This window comes from Sinocyclocheilus grahami, unplaced genomic scaffold, assembly GCF_001515645.1.
Source record: "Sinocyclocheilus grahami isolate Dianchi unplaced genomic scaffold, SAMN03320097.WGS_v1.1 scaffold224.1, whole genome shotgun sequence".
Taxonomy (NCBI): Eukaryota; Metazoa; Chordata; class Actinopteri; order Cypriniformes; family Cyprinidae; genus Sinocyclocheilus; species Sinocyclocheilus grahami.
This window is the reverse complement of record NW_015505403.1, coordinates 57,728-82,455: the sequence shown is the minus strand read 5'-3', so window position 1 is coordinate 82,455 and position 24,728 is coordinate 57,728. Positions and strand designations below refer to the sequence as shown.

General features: G+C 36.4%; 1 protein-coding gene across 1 annotated transcript in view; it reads right to left on the bottom strand.

Moving 5' to 3' along the window:
* Positions 1–24,728, bottom strand: part of LOC107596888 (ryanodine receptor 1-like) — a 112,156-nt gene that overhangs the window by 69,487 nt on the left and 17,941 nt on the right. The window contains exons 2-17 of the mRNA XM_016287746.1: positions 16,600–16,719; positions 15,500–15,627; positions 9,681–9,705; positions 9,450–9,571; positions 8,344–8,530; positions 8,110–8,245; positions 6,324–6,419; positions 6,097–6,215; positions 5,873–6,006; positions 5,480–5,721; positions 5,212–5,404; positions 1,520–1,736; positions 1,317–1,421; positions 1,100–1,203; positions 928–1,011; positions 682–841 (exon numbers count right to left, since the gene is read on the bottom strand). Of these exons, the coding sequence (XP_016143232.1) occupies positions 682–841; positions 928–1,011; positions 1,100–1,203; positions 1,317–1,421; positions 1,520–1,736; positions 5,212–5,404; positions 5,480–5,721; positions 5,873–6,006; positions 6,097–6,215; positions 6,324–6,419; positions 8,110–8,245; positions 8,344–8,530; positions 9,450–9,571; positions 9,681–9,705; positions 15,500–15,627; positions 16,600–16,719 (2,172 nt within the window). The remainder of the gene's footprint in view (positions 1–681; positions 842–927; positions 1,012–1,099; positions 1,204–1,316; positions 1,422–1,519; positions 1,737–5,211; positions 5,405–5,479; positions 5,722–5,872; positions 6,007–6,096; positions 6,216–6,323; positions 6,420–8,109; positions 8,246–8,343; positions 8,531–9,449; positions 9,572–9,680; positions 9,706–15,499; positions 15,628–16,599; positions 16,720–24,728) is intronic.

Below are 24,728 nucleotides of genomic sequence, written 5' to 3'. Positions count from 1 at the left end.
ATACTGTCGTAACAATTAACAAAGCCGACAAAACATTTTAATTATAATTTTGCCATACACTTTATAAAAATAAATATATTGACATTAAAATTTGAATCTATTGATTATATATCATTAAGATATAATCACATGGTATGGTCTGGGAAATAAAGCACCTTTCCACCATGATCTATAAGATTTTGAAATAAAAATATAATGAATTATTATTATTATAAATTCATATAGGTATCATTTTAAACATTGATTATTGTTTTATCATTTTTATGGAAATACAAATGTTGTGTGCATAAATGTTTATGGGCAATTCATGCTTATTGCTATTATTAGAAGTATTACTATTACTAATAAATATTATTGAAATTTCATTACCTTTTAATTTGAATTTTAATCATGTTCCCTGCAAATGAAATTCAGTATTTGAATTGTCATTTGAAAGGCTTGCCCCTTTTCACAGACTGTGGCGGCACATTTTATACTTATTAATATTGTAAATCTAGCAACGTTTTTTTTCTTTCATTTTTTTTATACACTGTACTTTGTTATATTAACCTGAAATTAAATTTCAGTAAACCAGTTAAACAGAAAACTAGTTAACACAGTGACTAGAGGATGACTGAGGACAATTTTCTCACTTAGAAACATGTTTCATTGTGACAGAGTCAGCATAGTATCCACATCTACCTGCAAAATGCTGTAGGTCCATCCTTGTCTCACTCTGTCCCGTGCCCAAACATTATGCCCATTTTCTGCCAACTTCTCCACCAACTGGTTCTGATTGGGTGTCAGTTTGACGTGACTGAGGTCTAGTGGAGCTGGTTTGTACCCACTGCTCATCACATAACTGACCAAGAAAAAGAAAAACATGAAAACCAAAACATTATACATTATACAAGACAAAAACCTGGGTGCGTTTTTTGGTTTTCTTACGTTTTGGGCAATTTGATTTTCTTCAGATTCTCCTCAGCTTTCTCATCTCCCATGCCTACATGGCAGCCCAAAGCTAAGAGGGTTCTGGAGAGGTCAAGGTGAAACAAGTTGGATGGACAGATGGATGCATAAGCAATGACCTTTAGACATTTGATATTCAACAGTCACTCACTTCAAGGTCTCTCCAGACATCTGGAGGTTATAATTCCTCTCGGGTTCTGGAAGATTCTGAAAGTCCACCAGACACGGGTGCAACTTCTTATTATCATCCCTGAACTGAGAGAGAGAGAGCATTTAACTTTTTAATAAGGATGTTGATTTTGTATGTACAGTATGCTTGTGCTTGCGTTGGTGTTTATTTGAGAAAGACAGAGAAAGAAGGCGCTCACCACTCCGTAGGTCCAACCCTGCTCAATACGAGTCACAGCCCAGAGCTCATGGATGTTTTCTGCAAGCTTCTCTCTGATCCGCTCCAAATGAGGAGGTAGAACAATCTACAAATGACATTACATACATAATACATACACTGACTGCTGAGTCAAAGTGTTTTTGGCAAGCAACAGTGGAGTTGTATGTGGTTAGTTTAGTTTACCTGGGCAGTGTCAACAGGACAGGGAGTGAATGAAGTGTGTGTAAGGGACTGTGTGGGGCCCAGCAGGTTTCTGACTCCATTAAAGTCATGTTTATACTCCTTAATGGGCTCGATGCGCATTCTGTCTTTGGGGAGAAGAGCTTCATAACATGGTGTGTAACCAGGAGGGGGCAAAAACTTGAAATCCCCATGGCGACCACCCAAAAGGAAGCGAGCTCTGAAAAATGAAATGGAAAAAAGGTGATTGTAGTTTTTTGTTGTTTTCATTTATAAATTATTCTCTGTCAGATTTTTTCATGTTGAGAAGTCTCTTATGCTCACCAATGCTGCATTTATTTGGTCAATAAAACTATAAAACAGTCAATTTGTTAAATATTATTCAAATTTAAAATAACAATTTTTTTTATTTATTTACAGTCATTGCTACTATCTTCTACGGTGGCCCAGTAGTGCAATGTTGAGAAGTCTCTTATGCTCACCAATGCTGCATTTATTTGGTCAATAAAACTATAAAACAGTCAATTTGAAATATTATTAACATTTAAAATAACAATTTTTTTTATTTATTTACAGTCATTGCTACTATCTTCTACGGTGGCCCAGTAGTGCACAACACAACGAAATCTCCACAACACAACGGAAACAAGCCGCAAGGTAACATAATTAGCACAACAGAACAGAAATAAGCCACAACACAATGAAAATTAGCACAACAAAACGGAAATAAGCCACAACAAAACAGAAACAAGTCGCAACACAAGGGAAACAAGGCGCAACACAACGAAATTAGCACAACACAACAGAAATAAGTCGCAACAGAACAGAAATAAGTCGTAACACAACGAAATTAGCACAACACAATGGAAATAAGTTGCAACAGAACAGAAATAAGTCGTAACACAACGAAATTAGCACAACACAATGGAAATAAGTCGCAACACAACAGAAATAAGTCGCAACACAACGAAATTAGCACAACACAATGGAAACAAGTCACAACACAATTAAATTAGCACAACACAATGAGATTAGTCCTATGCATTGTGTTGTGGCGATTTCGTTGTGTTGTGCACCGCTGGACCACCATCATTTTCATTGTCACATGATTCCTCAGAAATCATTCTAATATGCTGTGCTCAAGAAACATTTCTTACAATATTTGTTTGTGGAAATGTTTTTTCAGGATCATTTGGTAAAGTTCAAAAGAATAGCATACAGAGTAAACAAGCATTTTGAAGCATTATAAATGATTTTAACGTTTACTTTTGATCAATTTAATATACCCCTGCTAAAAAGTATTAATTTCTTTAAAAATAATAATAAATATAAATAATTTATGTGCAAAATCGGAAGCTAGAGATTACTGTTCATAACATTTTAAGTATAGATATTTTCTTACAAAAATGCACCAGTTTGCTTTAGGAGGCCTTTATTAACCCCCCGGAGCCATGTGGGACACTTTTTATGATGGATGGACGCTTTATTGGACTTCTTTTGTACTACTGAAAAATAACACCCATTCACTGCTATTATAAAGTTTGGAAGAGCAAGGACATTTTTTAATATGGATTCATCTGAAAGAAGAAAGTCATATACACATAGGATGCCTTGAGTGTGAGTAAATCATGGGGCAGTTTTCATTTTTTGATGAACTATCCTTTTCATGAAAAGGTTATGTAATACAAAACAATAATGCTAATTACTTCACTCCAGCAGAGAAGCTAATGACGGGAAAGAAGAGGCCGTCTACGTTAAAGTTCTCAAACATTCCCTGGACTGGATGGCCATTGATACGGAAGGAGATACTGGGCACACTCAGATCCAGACAGCAGCTCACAACATCATCTGCTGCCAGGATGTGCTGGTTGGGCGAAGCAACCTGACGTGACACATGACCTACAAAGAGCAAAAATATGGTTTAAGGACTACAAACCCTCACACATATAGAATATAGAAGATCACCACACTAACCTGACCACAAATGAAGGCCATCAAAACCATAAGAATATAGGTCATCACCCACACCATTGCCACCCCAACCCTCTCCTCCTCCTGGGTATGGACTGAAGCCCTCAGTCAGAGCCCAGCCAACACGCAGATGGGTAGCCTGAGCTGCCACAAATGGTTCCACATAGTCTACCATCACCTCATAGTACCACTTCTTATACTGTGTAGAGCCTTCACAAGTCCCCAAGAAGATATTGGGCCTCACGCTACAAGAAGTAAGTCACATTTATGTAGTTAAAGAGTTTGAAATCTTTTCAATTTCTTTGATTTAGTGCACCTTCAGGAACAAAAGCTGCAGTAAAAGAAAACAAGGTGCAATGCAGCATTTTTAATTGGACGAAAACCAACAGATATTACCTTGATACATAGTTAACGATGTTAGTCTGCAGCAGGAGGTCACGGCCCGGAAGCAGATTTTCTGTGATGAGGTTTTGATTGGACCTCACAGCGACACCGTTACACACACACAGAGAACGCAATACATCTAAAACCTGTCCGGACAAAGGCAGAGGACAGTGAGATCTTCAGTGTGTAGCAAAATGATAAATGTTATTTGACCTAAATCACGTTTGCAGTCAGACCTTATGGTTTCGACCGTGCTTGTCCATATTTACAGTCATTGCTACTATCTTCTACGGTGGCCCAGTAGTGCACAACACAACGAAATCTCCACAACACAACGGAAACAAGCCGCAAGGTAACATAATTAGCACAACAGAACAGAAATAAGCCACAACACAATGAAAATTAGCACAACAAAACGGAAATAAGCCACAACAAAACAGAAACAAGTCGCAACACAAGGGAAACAAGGCGCAACACAACGAAATTAGCACAACACAACAGAAATAAGTCGCAACAGAACAGAAATAAGTCGTAACACAACGAAATTAGCACAACACAATGGAAATAAGTCGCAACACAACAGAAATAAGTCGCAACACAACGAAATTAGCACAACACAATGGAAACAAGTCACAACACAATTAAATTAGCACAACACAATGAGATTAGTCCTATGCATTGTGTTGTGGCGATTTCGTTGTGTTGTGCACCGCTGGACCACCATCATTTTCATTGTCACATGATTCCTCAGAAATCATTCTAATATGCTGTGCTCAAGAAACATTTCTTACAATATTTGTTTGTGGAAATGTTTTTTCAGGATCATTTGGTAAAGTTCAAAAGAATAGCATACAGAGTAAACAAGCATTTTGAAGCATTATAAATGATTTTAACGTTTACTTTTGATCAATTTAATATACCCCTGCTAAAAAGTATTAATTTCTTTAAAAATAATAATAAATATAAATAATTTATGTGCAAAATCGGAAGCTAGAGATTACTGTTCATAACATTTTAAGTATAGATATTTTCTTACAAAAATGCACCAGTTTGCTTTAGGAGGCCTTTATTAACCCCCCGGAGCCATGTGGGACACTTTTTATGATGGATGGACGCTTTATTGGACTTCTTTTGTACTACTGAAAAATAACACCCATTCACTGCTATTATAAAGTTTGGAAGAGCAAGGACATTTTTTAATATGGATTCATCTGAAAGAAGAAAGTCATATACACATAGGATGCCTTGAGTGTGAGTAAATCATGGGGCAGTTTTCATTTTTTGATGAACTATCCTTTTCATGAAAAGGTTATGTAATACAAAACAATAATGCTAATTACTTCACTCCAGCAGAGAAGCTAATGACGGGAAAGAAGAGGCCGTCTACGTTAAAGTTCTCAAACATTCCCTGGACTGGATGGCCATTGATACGGAAGGAGATACTGGGCACACTCAGATCCAGACAGCAGCTCACAACATCATCTGCTGCCAGGATGTGCTGGTTGGGCGAAGCAACCTGACGTGACACATGACCTACAAAGAGCAAAAATATGGTTTAAGGACCACAAACCCTCACACATATAGAATATAGAAGATCACCACACTAACCTGACCACAAATGAAGGCCATCAAAACCATAAGAATATAGGTCATCACCCACACCATTGCCACCCCAACCCTCTCCTCCTCCTGGGTATGGACTGAAGCCCTCAGTCAGAGCCCAGCCAACACGCAGATGGGTAGCCTGAGCTGCCACAAATGGTTCCACATAGTCTACCATCACCTCATAGTACCACTTCTTATACTGTGTAGAGCCTTCACAAGTCCCCAAGAAGATATTGGGCCTCACGCTACAAGAAGTAAGTCACATTTATGTAGTTAAAGAGTTTGAAATCTTTTCAATTTCTTTGATTTAGTGCACCTTCAGGAACAAAAGCTGCAGTAAAAGAAAACAAGGTGCAATGCAGCATTTTTAATTGGACGAAAACCAACAGATATTACCTTGATACATAGTTAACGATGTTAGTCTGCAGCAGGAGGTCACGGCCCGGAAGCAGATTTTCTGTGATGAGGTTTTGATTGGACCTCACAGCGACACCGTTACACACACACAGAGAACGCAATACATCTAAAACCTGTCCGGACAAAGGCAGAGGACAGTGAGATCTTCAGTGTGTAGCAAAATGATAAATGTTATTTGACCTAAATCACGTTTGCAGTCAGACCTTATGGTTTCGACCGTGCTTGTCCAAGAGAGAAATGATAGACTTGATGTGATTCTCCTGAATGATGTTCAAGACTTCAGGACTTTCAATCAAAACACAATACAGCACCTCTAGGATGCCTGCAGACCAACAGATAAGAAAGAAGTATGTGGCAAGGTTTAAAGATGGGTTGTTAGTCATTTTGTGGCATTTGTTGACCGTGTGCTCGGGGAAGGTTTTATATATACCTGAAGAAGCTTCCAGACGATCCAGTTTACTAACCAGCCAGTCAAGGTTATCGCAAAACAGAGCACAGTTAGAACGGTTTCCTCTAATCAGCGATGCTGTGAAAACAGAGACACATTCACTAACAGAATCCATCAATCTGATAAAAAAAAGAAATCAAATGAAGAATGGATGAAACAGAAAAAATACATATCTTTTTAATAAAGTATGCTTTTTTAGATGCTATTCAATAAGCCTTTTATGCTCATCATGGTTGCATTTAGTTAATCAAATTTTCTATTTTAACATATCTTCACTAGTAAAAAAGTAATATATTTAAAATACATTTATCTCAAACTAAGTTTAGTTCAAATATATTATCATATTTACTGACATATTGCTTGAGACTTGCTGATATAAAATTTACAATTCAACTTTATTTGGAGTACTACTTGTGCACAATGCACATTTCTTATGTGTTTTAATGTCACTATTGATGAGGACTGTATGATTTTTGAATAGTATCATCTTTAAATGCAAGATATTTAAAGTGTACCTGAAGTATACTTCAATATATCTTTAGTTGGACTTCAGCACTGCTTCCTCACAATTAAAGTGCATTAAATATAAAATTAGTTTTTCCAATTTAGCAGACTTTAAGCATACCAGTTTTGTATACCAAAAGTACAATTGCAGGGTATTTTTATTAAGTACATAAACATGTAAATGTATTTGTAGTATATTTAGCATTAAATAAACGTATTTCAAATAAATCTTAGTATATTTATTTTTCACTAGGCTTAAAACGCAATCATAACCAATATTAATAACTGAGCACTAATAATAATTGATAGTAATTAAGAACACATTCACAAACAGAATCCATCAATCTGATAAAAAAAATAAATCAAATGAAGAATGGATGAAACAGAAAAAATACATATCTTTTTAATAAAGTATGCTTTTTTAGATGCTATTCAATAAGCCTTTTATGCTCATCATGGCTGCATTTAGTTAATCAAATTTTCTATTTTAACATATCTTCCCTAGTAAAAAAGTTATATATTTAAAATACATTTATCTCAAACTAAGTTTAGTTCAAATATATTATCATATTTACTGACATATTGCTTGAGACTTGCTGATATAAAAATTACAATTCAACTTTATTTGGAGTACTACTTGTGCACAATGCATATTTCTTATGTGTTTTAATGTCACTATTGATGAGGACTGTATGATTTTTTAATAGTATCATCTTTAAATGCAAGATATTTAAAGTGTACCTGAAGTATACTTCAATATATCTTTAGTTGGACTTCAGCACTGCTTCCTCACAATTAAAGTGCATTAAATATAAAATTAGTTTTTCCAATTTAGCAGACTTTAAGCATACCAGTTTTATATACCAAAAGTACAATTGCAGGGTATTTTTATTAAGTACATAAACATGTAAATGTATTTGTAGTATATTTAGCATTAAATAAACGTATTTCAAATAAATCTTAGTATATTTATTTTTCACTAGGCTTAAAACGCAATCATAACCAATATTAATAACTGAGCACTAATAATAATTGATAGTAATTAAGCACAAAATCAGCATTTTTTCCCTGAAGGATCATGTGACTCTGTAGCACAGGAATAAATTGCATTTTAAAATAGAAAACAGTACTTTTAAATTGTAATATTTCACAAGACAAGACTTTTACTGTATTTTTGATCAAATAAATTCAGCCTTGGTAAGCATAAGAGACTTCTTTCAAAAACATAAAAAAATTAAATGTATATCTATTTATATTCAGTCACCAAGCAGTTCATAGAGCAGGTTGACAATCTCTTTCCAGGATTCCAGGATTCCCTCTCCGGCAAACTCAGAGAAGTGTGCAGCAGTGTTGTAGACATTCAGGCGGTCGATACACTCCAGCACGATGGTGATCATCCCCTGCAACAGAAAAGAGACATTAATTAAAGGGCATCAGGGCTGACTGTCAGACAGACAGACACAAACACACACACACACACACACACACACACACACACCTCTTCTTGGAAGAGGTTCTGTCGGTTGCGTAGCGAGCGCAGCTTGGTCTGTTTCTCCTCGTGTTCCAGCTCCTCCTCTGGAGGCCGGAAGTAATGGATCAGATCCTGCAAGGACAGGATCACTCCATCCAATGGCAGGGACACCGGACCGGGGGATTTGTTCTTCCCACTCAAAGAGTCCAGACCTCTGATGTACAAGAGAGAGAAGAGGATGCATGCACATTCACACACAGATACACACACAAGAAAATATAAGGCAACTGTCTACAAATATTTTCTTAAATAATCAGTCTGAATAGGCTAATTTTCAAAGCTTTTTAGCAAGCTTTAATTTTATTATAAATATGTAAAAAATACTTTAATTAATTAATTAATTAAATTGTTTATTTATACAGACATACATATATACATTCATACTTGCAAACCAAAAGTTTGGTGTCAGTAAGTATTCTCTTATGTTCATCAATGCTGAATTTATTTGATTAAAACAATATAAAATATTTTATATAAATATTATATATATACTATACTAATATAAAACATTATTATAAAACAATACAAAAAATTATATTTAATAAAAATGTAATTGTGAAATATTATTACAATTTAAAATAACTGTTTTCTATTTTAATATACTGTAAAATGTAATGTAAAATGTAACATGCAATTTTCAATCAAATTATCCTTCAGAAATCAATTAATATTCTGCTTCAAGAAACATTATCAATGTCGAACACAGTTATACATATAATACATATACATACATATAAACAGCTATATATATAATATTTTTGTGGGAACCATGTTAATTTTCAATTCAAAAAAACATAATTTTATTTTCAATTAATTTAATTATTTATTATTCAATTAAAATGTTTTTAATTAATGTCTTAAAAAATTAAGATAAAAAAATGCACCAAAGTAATGCATAATAAAATGTCATATTGCTTATATTTTCACTTTCTTTCTTTTTTTTTATCAAACAATAAATGTAACAATAGAATGTCACCGAATTCTTATCCTGCCTATAAAGCATTACACAATATTCAGTGACAGTAATATACAGTATAAATGAATGTTAGATTGTATGTGATGTACAGTCGTACTTGATAAACTGTGTAAAAAGGCCTGTGGTGCTGTAGATCATACGAGCAGCCTGAGACTCTTCCATCTGAGAGCGAGAGCAAGTCAGTGCATCATCCATGTGGCCCTCTTGATGTAATATGGCCTGAGAGAAAGATAAAGAACGAGTTTGGATTAAATGTAAGATCATAAGATCATAAGAAAACAGTTTCACTTCAGGTGTGTGAGTTGGTGTCATGTAGTTTGGTGCACACCATAGCAGTCCTTAAAGAGACGGTTCTCCCAAAAAAGAAAATTCGAACATTGTTTACCAATCTTATGTTGCTCCAAATCCGTTTTTGGGTCACAAGAGGAGATTATGTATTATTCACCCAAAAATGACAGTTCTGGCATGATTTACCCCCATGTCGTTCCAAACCTTTAACTTTCTTCTGTACATTATATACGTACATTATATAAATATATATATAATGTACAGAAGAAAGTCAAAGGCTTCCAGAACTGTCATTTTTGGGTGAATTCACCACAACAGCTGTGTCCATCTAGAATGAGTCAGCATGTTACTTCCTCGTTTGCCTTTGTACATTAGCACTGACTCAGGCGTCTTCTCAGCTGCCTATGTGTCAGCTTTTCAATAAAAGCAAAATCAAAAATGTTAAAGATAAACCTAATTTAACTAAAACTGCCATGGTAATAACCTACAGGAAGGTTCTTGAATGCCTTGAAAATATTAATTCCTATGTTTTAGGACTATAAATTGCATAGGTATATGTAATATACCTCATCGGGGTCATTGGATGCGACATGCACTTTTACAAGTTGTCTGAACTGAAATGTGTGTTGGCAGTGTGTGTACACACAACCACCCTATAATGTTAAAGATTTTTTTATCTCGTTAAATCATTTCCCCTTTCTCATATCAAGCCATTCTCAGATGCCTGTCTGTGTGACGTCACACAGACCCAGGCCCCTCCCATGACTGTTGATTGACACTAGTGTTTTACCTTAGACCCGCCCTGAGTGAGCTGTCATCAGTCCGCCACTGTTTCAACGCCAGAGCAGGAGTAGACAAGAATGTCTCCTAAGTGATTGAGTCGTCATTTACTCCCGACATCTGAGCCGCTGAAGATGCAGTGGATTAGCTTTGTTTTTGAAGGGAATGCGCCCCCGATCTACCTAAATGCATTTATGTTGGCGAGAATCATTTGTGATCCAGCCTCACCTACAGAAGAAGCGAGTATAAGGTTCTTTTATGAATCTCTGCAAATCACCTTTCCTAATAACGTGCTAGTTAGAAAGTTCCGTGACTAAAGTAAACAGTATCATGAGAACGGCTTGTTACCCCACGGAAGAGAGGGGCGGGGTTCCTTGTCATTTAAAGGAACATGCATTAAACGTCTTGCTGAAAACAGCTGATTTTGACAAGGTAAAAAGGGTGTTGTTTTACACTACCATTGAGAAATTTTAACCAAGGTATGTTATAGACTTTTCATTAAGACCCTAAAGAATCATATCAACTTGTGGAAAATGGGCATCCGATGACCCCTTTAAATAAATAAAAAATAAATAAATTCAATAATGAAATGAAACATACTGTATATTTAAAATAAATAAATATATATAAATATGTGATTGTTTGAAATTATTTTACCATAGTGTCTTGTTTGACGAGTTACCCAACTGTCTCTTTAGTATGCAGAAAGAGCAGCATCTGGAAACTTGAAAGCACTTGGTGCATCTTATCAAAATCTACCTAAAATACTTCTAATTTTAAATGCAATCTATTTTTCATAAATGTTACCAATTTATTTTTCCATATGCTGAAATGGTTACAAGGTTTATTTGAGGTATTTATGGTATGCTGATGTCTTAGCTATTATGATCTGTCACAGTAATAACACAGAACCTGTGGGGTAATGATTTGAAAATATCATTCCGCTCTGAAAAATGATTGAAGAATATTGGTAAAATTCAGGCAAATGAAGTACTGTTAAATTCTTTAATCCACAAATCAAAGGATTTTAGAAATTTTTTAGCTGGTTTGTATCATTTAGTAAAATCACACAATGATGAGATGAAATGAAAAGGCTGATGTTAGCATAAATGATTATACTACTGTGGAGGTTAGTAGTGAAAAAACAAAACAAAAAACAAACTTTTTTTTTTTTTTCAAGCTTAATTTGTCTGATTGTTTTCCAGATTAGCCTCTTTTAGTTTGTATGAGATATTTTTTATGGATCTGAAGCCTATAGAACCTGCTAGCTATTATTTGTTTATTTGTTTGTGGAAAATCTGCTGAATGCTGTAGAATGAATTGGTAATTTAAATTATTTTTGATAGCAGAAAACATAATCAAATTAGTTAAAATACTTCATAAATAAACATGCCAGGGGCAAAACATATGTAATACTCTGTGAATTTAAATTTTAGGATTTTGAAAAATGCAAAACCATGTAATGTGGGTATAAACAAAGAGCGAATAAAAACAAATGCAGCTTTAAAAAAAAGCAGTCTGACAGCATATTAAATTTGTTATTTCAATGAAAATGTTGAACACTCATTCTTGGCTAACATGAAAGGGGCCACACAGATATGTCCATGTTTCAAAGGGATAGTTCACCCAAAAATGAAAATTCTGTCATTAATTACTCACTCGACTCATGTCGTTCCAAATCCGTAAGACCTTTGTTCATCTTCGAAACACAAATTAAGATATTTTTGATGAAATCTGAGAGCTTTCTGACCCTGCATAGATGGAAATGGAACTACCACGTTCAAGTCCCAGAAACGTAGTAAGGATTTGGAATGACATGAGGGGGAGTAATTAATGAGAGAATTTTCATTTTTGGGTGAACTATCCCTTTGAAACATGGACATATCTGTGTGGCCCACTGGTTTCATGCTTATCAGCTTTCAGGTTAGCCAGGAATGAGTGTTAGTGCTGTGGGCCGTACGCTGAGGATCATATCCTTATCCAAGATTCGGTGGCACTGAGCTCATCTTACACACAGGAATGCTCTCTCTCTCTTTCTCTCTCTATTTCTTACAAATGTATACACTTATACACACGGAGGAAATCTGAAAGCTTTCTGACCCTGCATAGATGGAAATGGAACTACCACGTTCAAGTCCCAGAAACGTAGTAAGGATTTGGAATGACATGAGGGGGAGTAATTAATGAGAGAATTTTCATTTTTGAGTGAACTATCCCTTTGAAACATGGACATATCTGTGTGGCCCACTGGTTTCATGCTTATCAGCTTTCAGGTTAGCCAGGAATGAGTGTTAGTGCTGTGGGCCGTACGCTGAGGATCATATCCTTATCCAAGATTCAGTGGCACTGAGCTCATCTTACACACAGGAATGCTCTCTCTCTCTTTCTCTCTCTATTTCTTACAAATGTATACACTTATACACACGGACGAGGTGTCATTTGAAATGCCATTTGGAGACCAAATGGGATTCCAACTCCAACTAAACCAAACAAAATGAGGAACAGGTGACAGTGGTCAAAGGTCAGACAGAAGTAAAGATTTAGGGGTGAAGAAGAGCTACAGCATTATTTCATCCCCACTGGACACTGAGTAGGAGACTTAGGTACAGAGGAGAGGAAGGGTGCTGAGGTTACGATGAGACATGAGACATACCCATTTATCCAAATCGACTGCCTAAAGTTGGCAGGAAAGGGAGACGAAGGGTCAGGAGAGAGACAAAAAGTACAGGAAATTAAGTTACACGAACAAATCTACCCTCCAACACCAGAATATACCTCTAATAAACTGGCTTTTAGATGACCCCATGCACCCAAATATAACATAACAGATAAGGATTAAAATTAAGAGCAGCAAAAAAATACTGTTGGAACAAATATGTGACCCTGGACTACAAAACCAGTCTTAAGTAGCAAATAGCCAACAATACATTGTATGGGTCAAAATTATAGATTTTTCTTTTATGCCAAAAATCATTAGGATATTAAGTAAAGATCATGTTCCATTAAGATATTTAGTCAATTTTCTTCCATAAATATATCAAAATGTAATTTTTGATTAGTAATATGCATAGCTAAGAACTTCATTTGGACAACTTTAAAGGCGATTTTCTCAATATTTAAATTTTTTGTACCCTCAGATTGCAGATTTTCAAATAGTTGTATCCCAGCCAAATATATATTGTAATATCATAACAAACTATACATCAATGGAAATCTTATTTATTCAGCTTTCAGGTGATGTATAAATCTCAGTTTCAAAAAATTTACCCTTATGACTTGTTGTGTGGTTCAGGGTCACATATTAAATAGAAAATGGATATAAAATGCGGTCCAAAAAGTCTGACAATACCATTAAAAAAAATCTATCAATCAGTGGTGTGTGGTAATGTTCTGAAATGAGGAGTCAAAGTCCTTAAAGTTTTTTTTTTTTTTTTTTAAATCAAATGAACTTTTAACTATTTTTGAATTTTTCAAAGCTCAGTGAAATTATTAAATAGAAAATGGATATAAAATGCGGTCCAAAAAGTCTGACAATACCATTAAAAAAATCTATCAATCAGTGGTGTGTGGTAATGTTCTGAAATGAGGAGTCAAAGTCCTTAAAGGTTTTTTTTTTTTTTTTAATCAAATGAACTTTTAACTATTTTTGAATTTTTCGGAAAAACTCCCCCAGATCATTTTTCATGCCATTTAAGTCTTATTTTGACATAACAAGGTTATGTCTAAGTGTGTGAGTTGTTTGCTTACTTTTTTTAATTAGTCTTCGCATTAGCGCCATTATATTGTTCGTTCAGACTGATTCACGAACATGGAACTTGCACAAACATAAAATCTATCAATCAGTGGTGTGTGGTAATGTTCTGAAATGAGGAGTCAAAGTCCTTAAAGTTTTTTTTTTTTTTTTTTAAATCAAATGAACTTTTAACTATTTTTGAATTTTTCAAAGCTCAGTGAAATTGGTCACAGACACAGAGATTTACTTTAATTTCACCAAGCTGATTACTCACTAAAAACTCCCCCAGATAATTTTTCATGCCATTTAAGTCTTATTTTGACATAACAAGGTTATGTCTAAGTGTGTGAGTTGTTTGCTTACTTTTTTTAATTAGTCTTCGCATTAGCGCCATTATATTGTTCGTTCAGACTGATTCACGAACATGGAACTTGCACAAACATAAGAGGCAGGATTTAACGTATGAACCAATCACAGCCGATAATATCCAGTCATATTGCGATGGAAGCATTGCCTCCTCTCGTGTGACTTTCCGCCATTCATTCTCAATTACCCCCCACCAAACTCACTGCACGCTTTTGGGCATCTGTTAAAACTCAATGGGTTCAGGGGAGGTGAGTGAGACGCGAACTCCCGCAGTAACTTTATCTGCTAGTGTCGCTGATGGACAATGTTTCTTTAGAAAAATGAGCGATTTATACAATTTTAATGTTATATCACTACTTTCTCACGTTTTCTTTTTAAAACCACATTTTTACTGTAAGTTTTCTTTATTAGTTCTACAGGCTACATCTTATTGTATGTATTTGTAAATTGTAAAAGGATGTAATATTCTTTGTTCATCATTCCTTTTCTTTTTGACCCTCTGCTTTTCGAATTGCTCCCTGCTCTCCACCTCTCCATCCTTCTCTCTCACTCTCTCTCCTTCATGGAGACTCTCACCTCGTTCATCTCCACAGTGTTGGCCAGCATCTCCTGCAGGGCTCGTACTGACAGCGACTGCTGCTTTTGGGCGTCTGTTAAAACTCAATGGGTTCAGGGGAGGTGAGTGAGACTCGAACTCCCGCAGTAACTTTATCTGCTAGTGTCGCTGATGGACAATGTTTCTTTAGAAAAATTAGCGATTTATACAATTTTAATGTTATATCACTACTTTCTCACGTTTTCTTTTTAAAACCACATTTTTACTGTAAGTTTTCTTTATTAGTTCTACAGGCTACATCTTATTGTATGTATTTGTAAATTGTAAAAGGATGTAATATTCTTTGTTCATCATTCCTTTTCTTTTTGACCCTCTGCTTTTCGAATTGCTCCCTGCTCTCCACCTCTCCATCCTTCTCTCTCACTCTCTCTCCTTCATGGAGACTCTCACCTCGTTCATCTCCACAGTGTTGGCCAGCATCTCCTGCAGGGCTCGTACTGACAGCGACTGCTCCAGTACAAAGGCACAGATTGCCAGATCAGGCGGCACATTCTGCAGACCAAGACGAAGAAACACACCAATGTTTGGACTCATGCATAATTAATGGATAACAAAAAAAACATACAAGGTTGTTACACTGGCACCATAACTCATGGGACCCCGGAAATAATGTTTAGTGATGAAAAATGTTAACTGCTGCATTTTATACACTAAAATAAATATAAAACATTTTTGTGTGTGCTATCACCGGTGCGTGTAAATATAAGCAGCACAGCACATTTTCTTTGTCTACAAGCATGTACAATTTATGTCAGTACAAAGTAACAAAACAATACAAAACAGTACAATAATAATTTAATACATGTAATACTTTTATTAAAAATATATAGAAGTTTATCTATCTATCTATATACAAAAGTAAATAAAAATATATACAAAAGTTAGCATTATTCTACTTTTTTTTAGCATTGAGTATTATTTGCCGGACAAAAATAACTGTTGTGATATAGTAAAATGATCTGGTTTACTGGATATTGTAATGTGGAATATTGAAATATTAATAAAATAACATACTGTATATAAAATGCCATATTTAAGTAAAAATACTTTTAGATAATTTAAAATATACATTAAAAATGTAATCATTTGAGTAAAAATATATACAAATGTAAATATATATGCAAAATATACCAATATTTTACAATTTTAGTAGAGTATTATTTGTCTGACAACTGGTGTGATACAGCCAAAACATATGTTTGGTCAAATGGATAACTGCAATGAGTAATATAAAAATACTAATAAACTATCCTGCATACAAAATGTAACATTAAAGTATTATAAAAATAACTGTTATATAGCTATTTTATATATTAATATATAGCTAATTATTATTAATAAAATAAATGTGATCTAGCTAAAAAAAAGCATACACTGAAATAGGTTTTACTCCAGATATTTGTAATGAGGAGTGGCTTTCCTGCCCAGAATATCAACACCCTGACACTTTTTTGATGACTATACCTGGGCATTTGACGTTGTCTCTAGAAAGCACAGACGGTTCCCAAAGCCTTCACAGGAAAGGCATAGTTTGATCTGCTCCTTCAGAACAGTCGCGGTGCACTGGAGCACAACTTGGTCTTCCTGTGAGCCAGAGCAGGTTGTGAAAAAAGAAGAAAAAACAGAAGGAATACAAAGTGAGAGTATGAACAGAGCCAGATGGTGACAATGTGGTGATAATGGGGTCTAATAAATACCTATTCATAGTGAGACGTGCAACCATGTTGAATGATAACGCAATGATTAGTGAGACACAAACACACACAAGGGCTGGTACGTTCATAGCACAGCGTGTAAATACAGTAATAAACACACCCGCTTCCAAACACTCTCCACCTGTCATGTATAACAGCTGTTCCCTCCACTGACTGGCATGATGTAGCCATATCCTGCGCTCCCTTCTCCTCTCTCTCTCCAGCTTCATTTTCTCCATCATTTGTTCTCCATCTCTCTCTCTCTCTCTCTCCTTCATATTTCACTGTGTCCTAGTGTTTTTCCCTTCTTCTGTAACAGCACTTTTGTCCAAACTCAAACCTCACGATTTATCTTCTACCCTCCTAAACAGTAGGTTTCGGAGAATTTGTGTTTTTTTGCTGGTACGTTCTGTCCTACAATCCCCTGCACAGAGGAAATGGGGCCAGTCTATCCTTTGTAAGGGCACAGAGGCCTTTAAAACTCCAGGTGTTTATAGTCTCTAAAACACATCTAGGAAGAAAGAAGATGGCTGTATATGGCTAGTATTAAAGCCTTTGTGACATTGTGGCTATATGGTCAATAATACAGTACTTACTACTTATGGCTCATATGATGTTTCATATCCAGAGATTAAGTTATTTAATTTACAGAGATCACATTGACAATGATTTTAATAGTTGGTCACAATTTAGTGTTTCAAAGTAGACCGAATCGGACCATAAAGTAATAATGGGGCAGGATAAGCAGATATAGCCAGATATAATCAAGTTATACTTTAAGTATAATCTCAAGTTTGTTGCTGGAAGAGTATGTGTGTGTGTGTGTGTGTGTGTGTGTGTGTGTGAGAGAGAGAGAGAGCGAGAGAGAGAGTACCTAATACCCAATACTTACAGGTATATGAAATTTTAAAATAGCAAAACACTGGGTGACTCACACTCCTTGGACAAAATTCAAAACCCAGATACAAAAGCAACCATCCAAAATGTATCATAAATGCTACTATTAAAAGTACAGGGTGGCAGATACCCAATATATATGCATTTATTTATGAAATGAATGTTAAAGGAATTGTAAGGATGTTAAAGGAATATTTTTTCAAAATTCACAACAAATATATATTTTTTTATATATATTTATTATATATAAAGTGCTTATATAGGCCTACTTATGTTGTGAAATGCTAAAAAATGCAAATAAATACATGCAAATATATAAATAAAATTTTATATATATATATATATATATATATATATATATATATATATATATATATATATATATAATAGCTGGTCAGTACCTATAAAACAATTATTCTTTTCATTTTATGGCTGATGAATGATAAATAGTAAAATGTTATGCTATTTTGACTAAATAAATTAAAAACAAAACACTAAAACCAATCATTTACAATCCTACAAGTGAATTTAGACCTTCAACATTATAATATAAAATTAATTTATTCATTTATAACATTCATGAGATTATATTTAAAAACACTACATTTAACATTTAACAGAAAAAATTTACTAAAATGCAAAAAAAAAAATAGCACAATTACATATTTTGTACAATATTGTTCACTAAGGATAAATATAAAACAAATCTAATATGGTCCCTATAAAACATGTTACACGAATATGAGAACTTGATCCTTATGTGAAAGACTAAAAATATACACAAATCTTTTATGAATGAAGCAGACCCATTAATAACGTCTGTAGTGAGCACTTAAGCATTCTTTGCCTTTGCTGTCTGATATGGTGGTCTCACGGTAAGATGCTGTGCTGAGCCTCATGATCTGCAGGCTTAGCTCATCTTTGTATAAATAGGCCCAGAGCAGCTCTGGGATTTGGCAGATGCGGAACACAAGACACAAACAATCAGCGCTAATGTGTTGCTTAAATGCTTCAGAGCTCATGCACATTACAGTGAACAAAAGAGTGTAGGAGGACAAACTAGGTAGATTTGGATGAACACTGAAAGGGAACCTGAAAACCTGGGCCTTACCAATATGTCACACTTATTTCTGCCTCTTAAGACAGGTATAAGATTACAGTCAAACCATATTTAGGTCTAGATTCACAGCAAGACGACCGTAAATACACTTAGGGGTCATTTTGAACACGTTATAAAATTAGTGGGCAGATATATACTGTACGTTCAACAATTTCAAGTTCAGTAAGAATTTTGTAAACTTTGCGCATTAATGTGGTCAGTTTTCACCAATTATTTCTATGGATTCACAACAGGTGTGTACACACTTAAATGTCTTGTTAAGGCCTGTTCACACTAAGCATGACAACTATAAAGATACTGTATTAGTCTGTTTCTTTCTTATTCCGAGGTCACCGTAGCCATCAGATTCAGTCTGTATCCAGATCAGATGGTCACTGCAGTCACCCGGATCCAGTCTGTATCCAGCCCAGATGGTGGATCAGCACCTAGAGATGACCTCGACAGCCTGAATGTCAGTGGAGACCAGAACAACTAGATGAGCCCCAGAGACAGATCCCCAGTGAAGACCTTGTCTCCTTGACGGCCATCGGGACAAGACCACAGGAACCAAATGAGTCCTCCGCACAATCTGACTTTGCTGCAGCATGGAACAACCTGCTGCTTCGTCTGGCCAGAGGAGAACTGGCCACCCGACTGAGCCTGGTTTCTCCCAAGGTTTTGTCTCCATTCTGTCACCGATGGAGTTTTGGTTCCTTGCCGTTGTCGTCTCTGGCTTGCTCAGTTGGGGACACTTATTTTCCAGCGATATCGTCGACTTGATTGCACAGATACCATTTAAACTGAACTGATCTGGATGATGAAATCACTGAATTCAATAATGAACTGCCTTTAACTGAAAATTGAGTGTTTACTATTGTCATTTTGCATTATTGACACACCATTTTCCTATTTAATAGTGTAAAGCTGCTTTGACACAATCTGTATTGTTAAAAGTGCTATATAAATAAAGGTGACTTGACTTGAATGAAACTATATAATTTGTGACCTTTGTTGTTTTGCAATTAAAACGCGCAAATAATTATGCAATTATTGTAAGTAGGAGTACAATGGCCCACAAATATTTGAATGCATATGAAAATAACACAATTAACATGCAAAAACTATGCACAATAGATAAACTACTGGTCAAAAGTTTGGGATAGATGGATAGACAGGCTGTTATTATTTGATCATAAGTACAGTAAAAGAGGTAATTGTCACAGGGTTGTGGTTGTAGTGAGCGCACGACGAAGGAGTAGGAGTATTTTTAATCAGCATCAACCACATAAACCATTGAAAAATAACATTAATCCAGAACCAAGGAATGACAGAAACTGAGGGCTTATAAAGGGCAGGCAACTAAGGAGCAAACGAGATGATTAATACAACACAGGTGGAAACTAATCAATGATGATGAACTAAACGGAGCAGGAAATTAACCAAATAGGGGCAAGTAGGAACTAAACAGAAACGTACACGTGAAAGATCGGACGGAACAGTACCATCAGGGGGGAGAGGGGGGGGCACCCTGGAAGCCATGGCGGAGCAGGGAGCTCAGGAGGCCATGGCGGATCAGGAGACTCAAGAGGCCATGGCGGATCCTCCGTGGCCTTAGCTGGGTCGGCCACAGGTATATGCCTCCCCCCAAATTTTCTTGGGGAAAACTAGGAATTCTGGAGGGCGCTCTGGAGGAGTGGGCATTTGAGGGCACTCTGGAGGAGATTCAGAGACTGGAACCCTCACTGGGCTAAACTCGGGGACAGGAGCCCTCCGCGGGCTAAACGTGCAATCAGGAGCCCTCCCTGGGCTTAACTGGAGATACGGAACCCTCCCTGGGTTAAACGGGGGATCTGGGAAGCGCTTACGAGGTGCTGGCACTGGAGTGAACTCGGGGGCTGGAGCTGACACTGGAGCAAGCTCTGGGCGGGAGTGAGCCACGACCGATGGGCTTGACTTGAGTGGCCAGCAGGTTTGCCACAGAAATGGCCGGCGGGCTTACCACAGGAACGGCCGGCAGGCTTGACTTTGGCATGGCCGGCAGGCTGGAGAAGGGGTTGTGGTTGTAGTGAGCGCACGACGAAGGAGTAGGAATAAAGGAGTATTTTAAATCAGCACCAACCACATAAACCATTGAAAAATAACATTAATCTAGGACCAAGGAATGACAGAAACTGAGGGCTTATAAAGGGCAGGCAACTAAGGAGCAAACGAGATGATTAATACAACACAGGTGGAAACTAATCAATGATGATGAACTAAACGGAGCAGGAAATTAACCAAATAGGGGCAAGTAGGAACTAAACCGAAACGTACACGTGAAAGATCGGACGGAACAGTACCATCAGGGGGGAGAGGGGGCACCCTGGAAGCCATGGCGGAGCAGGGAGCTCAGGAGGCCATGGCGGATCAGGAGACTCAAGAGGCCATGGCGGATCCTCCGTGGCCTTAGCTGGGTCGGCCACAGGTATATGCCTCCCCCCAAATTTTCTTGGGGAAAACTAGGAATTCTGGAGGGCGCTCTGGAGGAGTGGGCATTTGAGGGCACTCTGGAGGAGATTCAGAGACTGGAACCCTCACTGGGCTAAACTCGGGGACAGGAGCCCTCCGCGGGCTAAACGTGCAATCAGGAGCCCTCCCTGGGCTTAACTGGAGATACGGAACCCTCCCTGGGTTAAACGGGGGATCTGGGAAGCGCTTACGAGGTGCTGGCACTGGAGTGAACTCGGGGGCTGGAGCTGACACTGGAGCAAGCTCTGGGCGGGAGTGAGCCACGACCGATGGGCTTGACTTGAGTGGCCAGCAGGTTTGCCACAGAAATGGCCGGCGGGCTTACCACAGGAACGGCCGGCAGGCTTGACTTTGGCATGGCCGGCAGGCTGGAGAAGGGGTTGTGGTTGTAGTGAGCGCACGACGAAGGAGTAGGAATAAAGGAGTATTTTAAATCAGCACCAACCACATAGACCATTGAAAAATAACATTAATCTAGGACCAAGGAATGACAGAAACTGAGGGCTTATAAAGGGCAGGCAACTAAGGAGCAAACGAGATGATTAATACAACACAGGTGGAAACTAATGAATGATGATTAACTAAATGAGCAGGAAATGAACCAAATAGGGGCAAGCAGGAACTAAACAGAAACATACACGTGACAGAAATATTGTGAAATGTTTTTTGTTGTTGTTGTTGTTGTTTTGTTATCTGGAGTAATGACTACTAAAAATTAAGATTTGCGTTCACCTAAATAAATTACATTTTGAAATATACTAAAATAGAAAACAGTTTAAAAAGAAATTTATAATATTTTATAATAATTCAGTTTTTACTATATTTTTGATCAGTGCAGCCTTAGTGAGAAAAAGAGAAAAAGAGAAAACATTTAAAAATCATATCAATTCCACACAGGTGGTGGTTTGTATCCTTTTTTTTATTATTATACTCTACAACAGTTCGTTCCAGTCCTCTACTTTTATTGGTTAAACAATATTTAATATCAATACTGGGCCACTTCACTATCACTATCACAACTGGAACGCTGTATTAATGAATCAACATCCTGGACTAGAATCTATTTTCTAAACAAAAACACACATTCATTGTCATTCAACATTAGATGTTGTTCATGTTAGCAGTCTACAGTCTGCAAGACTACATTTAAAGTCACACACTGACAGAATTAACTGTATTTCTATTTAATTCAGTCATTTATCCATCACTAGAGTGATAAAAAATGCTGTAACAAACCTAGAAACTACCTCATAACTTGTCAAAATTGACAAGATTGTATAAACAAGCTGCCACTACACAAACAAGCTTTAAGAGGAAATGCAAAGTGCACCATCAAAACACACAACACAGTTTATAATTAGAATCAGTGTGGGGATTCCCCTTCTCCTCCAGTGTGCTGATCAAGCCAAATCCCTTCATTCTGACTCCAGCCATCACTGACCGCTGACACTGACAGATGGAGGGATGGTGTGGGTGGATTAACAAGAGTCGATATGGAGGAGAAGGAGGGGCTGCTGCATTAAAGACTGTCCCTTTTTAAAATGCTTTTGTCTGCTCCGACTAACCTGGACCACAAAGGCACATCACTCTTTACACGCAGGACCTCCTGTGACTGTTTCCCAATACAAAATGTCACTTCCTCTCTAGGTGGGCTGCCTGTGGTCATACAGACACTGTGGTATTTATAGGATGACGGTTATTGTTTTCCTGTCGGCACAACGGAATTACAAATTTGCTTGTTATATATAGAGTGCTGCAAGGATGATGTATCCTTGTAGGCCAAAATGCAGAAACAAGTTTCTGTTTCTGTCACCCCAAAGCCAATGGGTTTTTTGAAAGGGTTTTTGATTAAACACCTGAAATAGGGTCTATAGGGTTAACACAAACTCAAGATATTTTCATGTTTTATTCTACGACATAAAATACATCAGTAATGCACCCTTGTGTTTTTTTTTAAAGCTTTCATTTGTCTTGAAAGCAGTAGTTGCGTTAGTGGCTGAATCAGACATTTTTTACATCATCAATAACCAAACAAGAAAACTAATCAACTCGCTAGTCCAATTTCACAGCCTTGTTGTGTTTATAATCACGCTCTTGTAAATTATAAATTTTTTTCTAAATAAATTGAAAGAGATGTCGGAAGATTAACGATAATGGCGCTGAAGTCATGTGACCATGGTGTAGTTTGTTTATAGCCTACGTTTAACTGTTTACTTCTAGCGATTTTATTTAGGCTTCAAAAAATTCATAAAAGTTCTGTTCATTTATTATCATGATTATCGATTAATAAAACGTGTAAACATCATAAAACTTGTTGGGCACAGAGCTTACTTTCTGCAATAATCTAAACGCCAATGGAAAACTCCTAGTGGTTTTTTTTCGAGGGAACCTGTGCGATGCCAACTTCCAGATTGGCCTATAAAAATACTTACGCTAAATAAACCACATGAGTCATTAAGTCATGGGACAGTTGACCCCAAAATTAAATACTATCATAATTTACTCGTGTAGGTACAAACTTATTTATTTAAAGAATGTTGGTCCAAAAATATTGAACACCACTGACTCATTGTTTCATCCAAAAATACTGCCGTTTTAGACCTTTTTGAGTTGTTTTGCAATCAAAACTTACCAATAATTATGTTTAATTGTGTAATTAGTGTCAGTGACATTATAAGTACTATTACCTGTAAATATTTTAATGCATAAGTAAGCACACAGTAAGCTTGCAATCATTATGCTCAATACAAAAAAGTGTATATGTGACCCGTGCTGGCAAAATGACTATTCGAGAGCTGACTATCATCCAAAGCGTCCGCATAAAGACACTTCCGAGTTCCGACACTGCGCAATCTCAATAAATATACACATATACACAGAATTACAGTACCGTATTGGCCTAAATATAAGACGACCCTGATCATAAGACGACCCCCCTTTTTCCAGATGTACCTTTTGGAAAAAGGCTTTTTAAAAAACAAATCTTGTTTTTTCTCAGTAAAACACATTTTGTCTTCAATTATTTTCATATTGCATATTTTTCCTATTTTAATTTTTGTTTTGAAAGTATGGTAAAAACTGGTCAAATGTACCAACAATCACATTTAAAAAATATACACATTTTGATATACCATTAAAAAAATTGTCCCTGAATTAGGGCATTTAGGCTATCCATCTAATAGTAGCCTACCAAAATCTTATTAACAGTAGAAGTTAAATCTTACTGTAGTCTTGGTCTGGGTACTGTCTTACGTTTTAAAATCACAAAGGGAGTTTGGTCTCATCAAGCTAACGTGACAATCACCGACTCATGCAGCTGTAAGGTTTTCTTATTCTTTTGTTTTTACTCACGATCTTTACAACACGCATTACATTACGTATTTCATGGCACACTC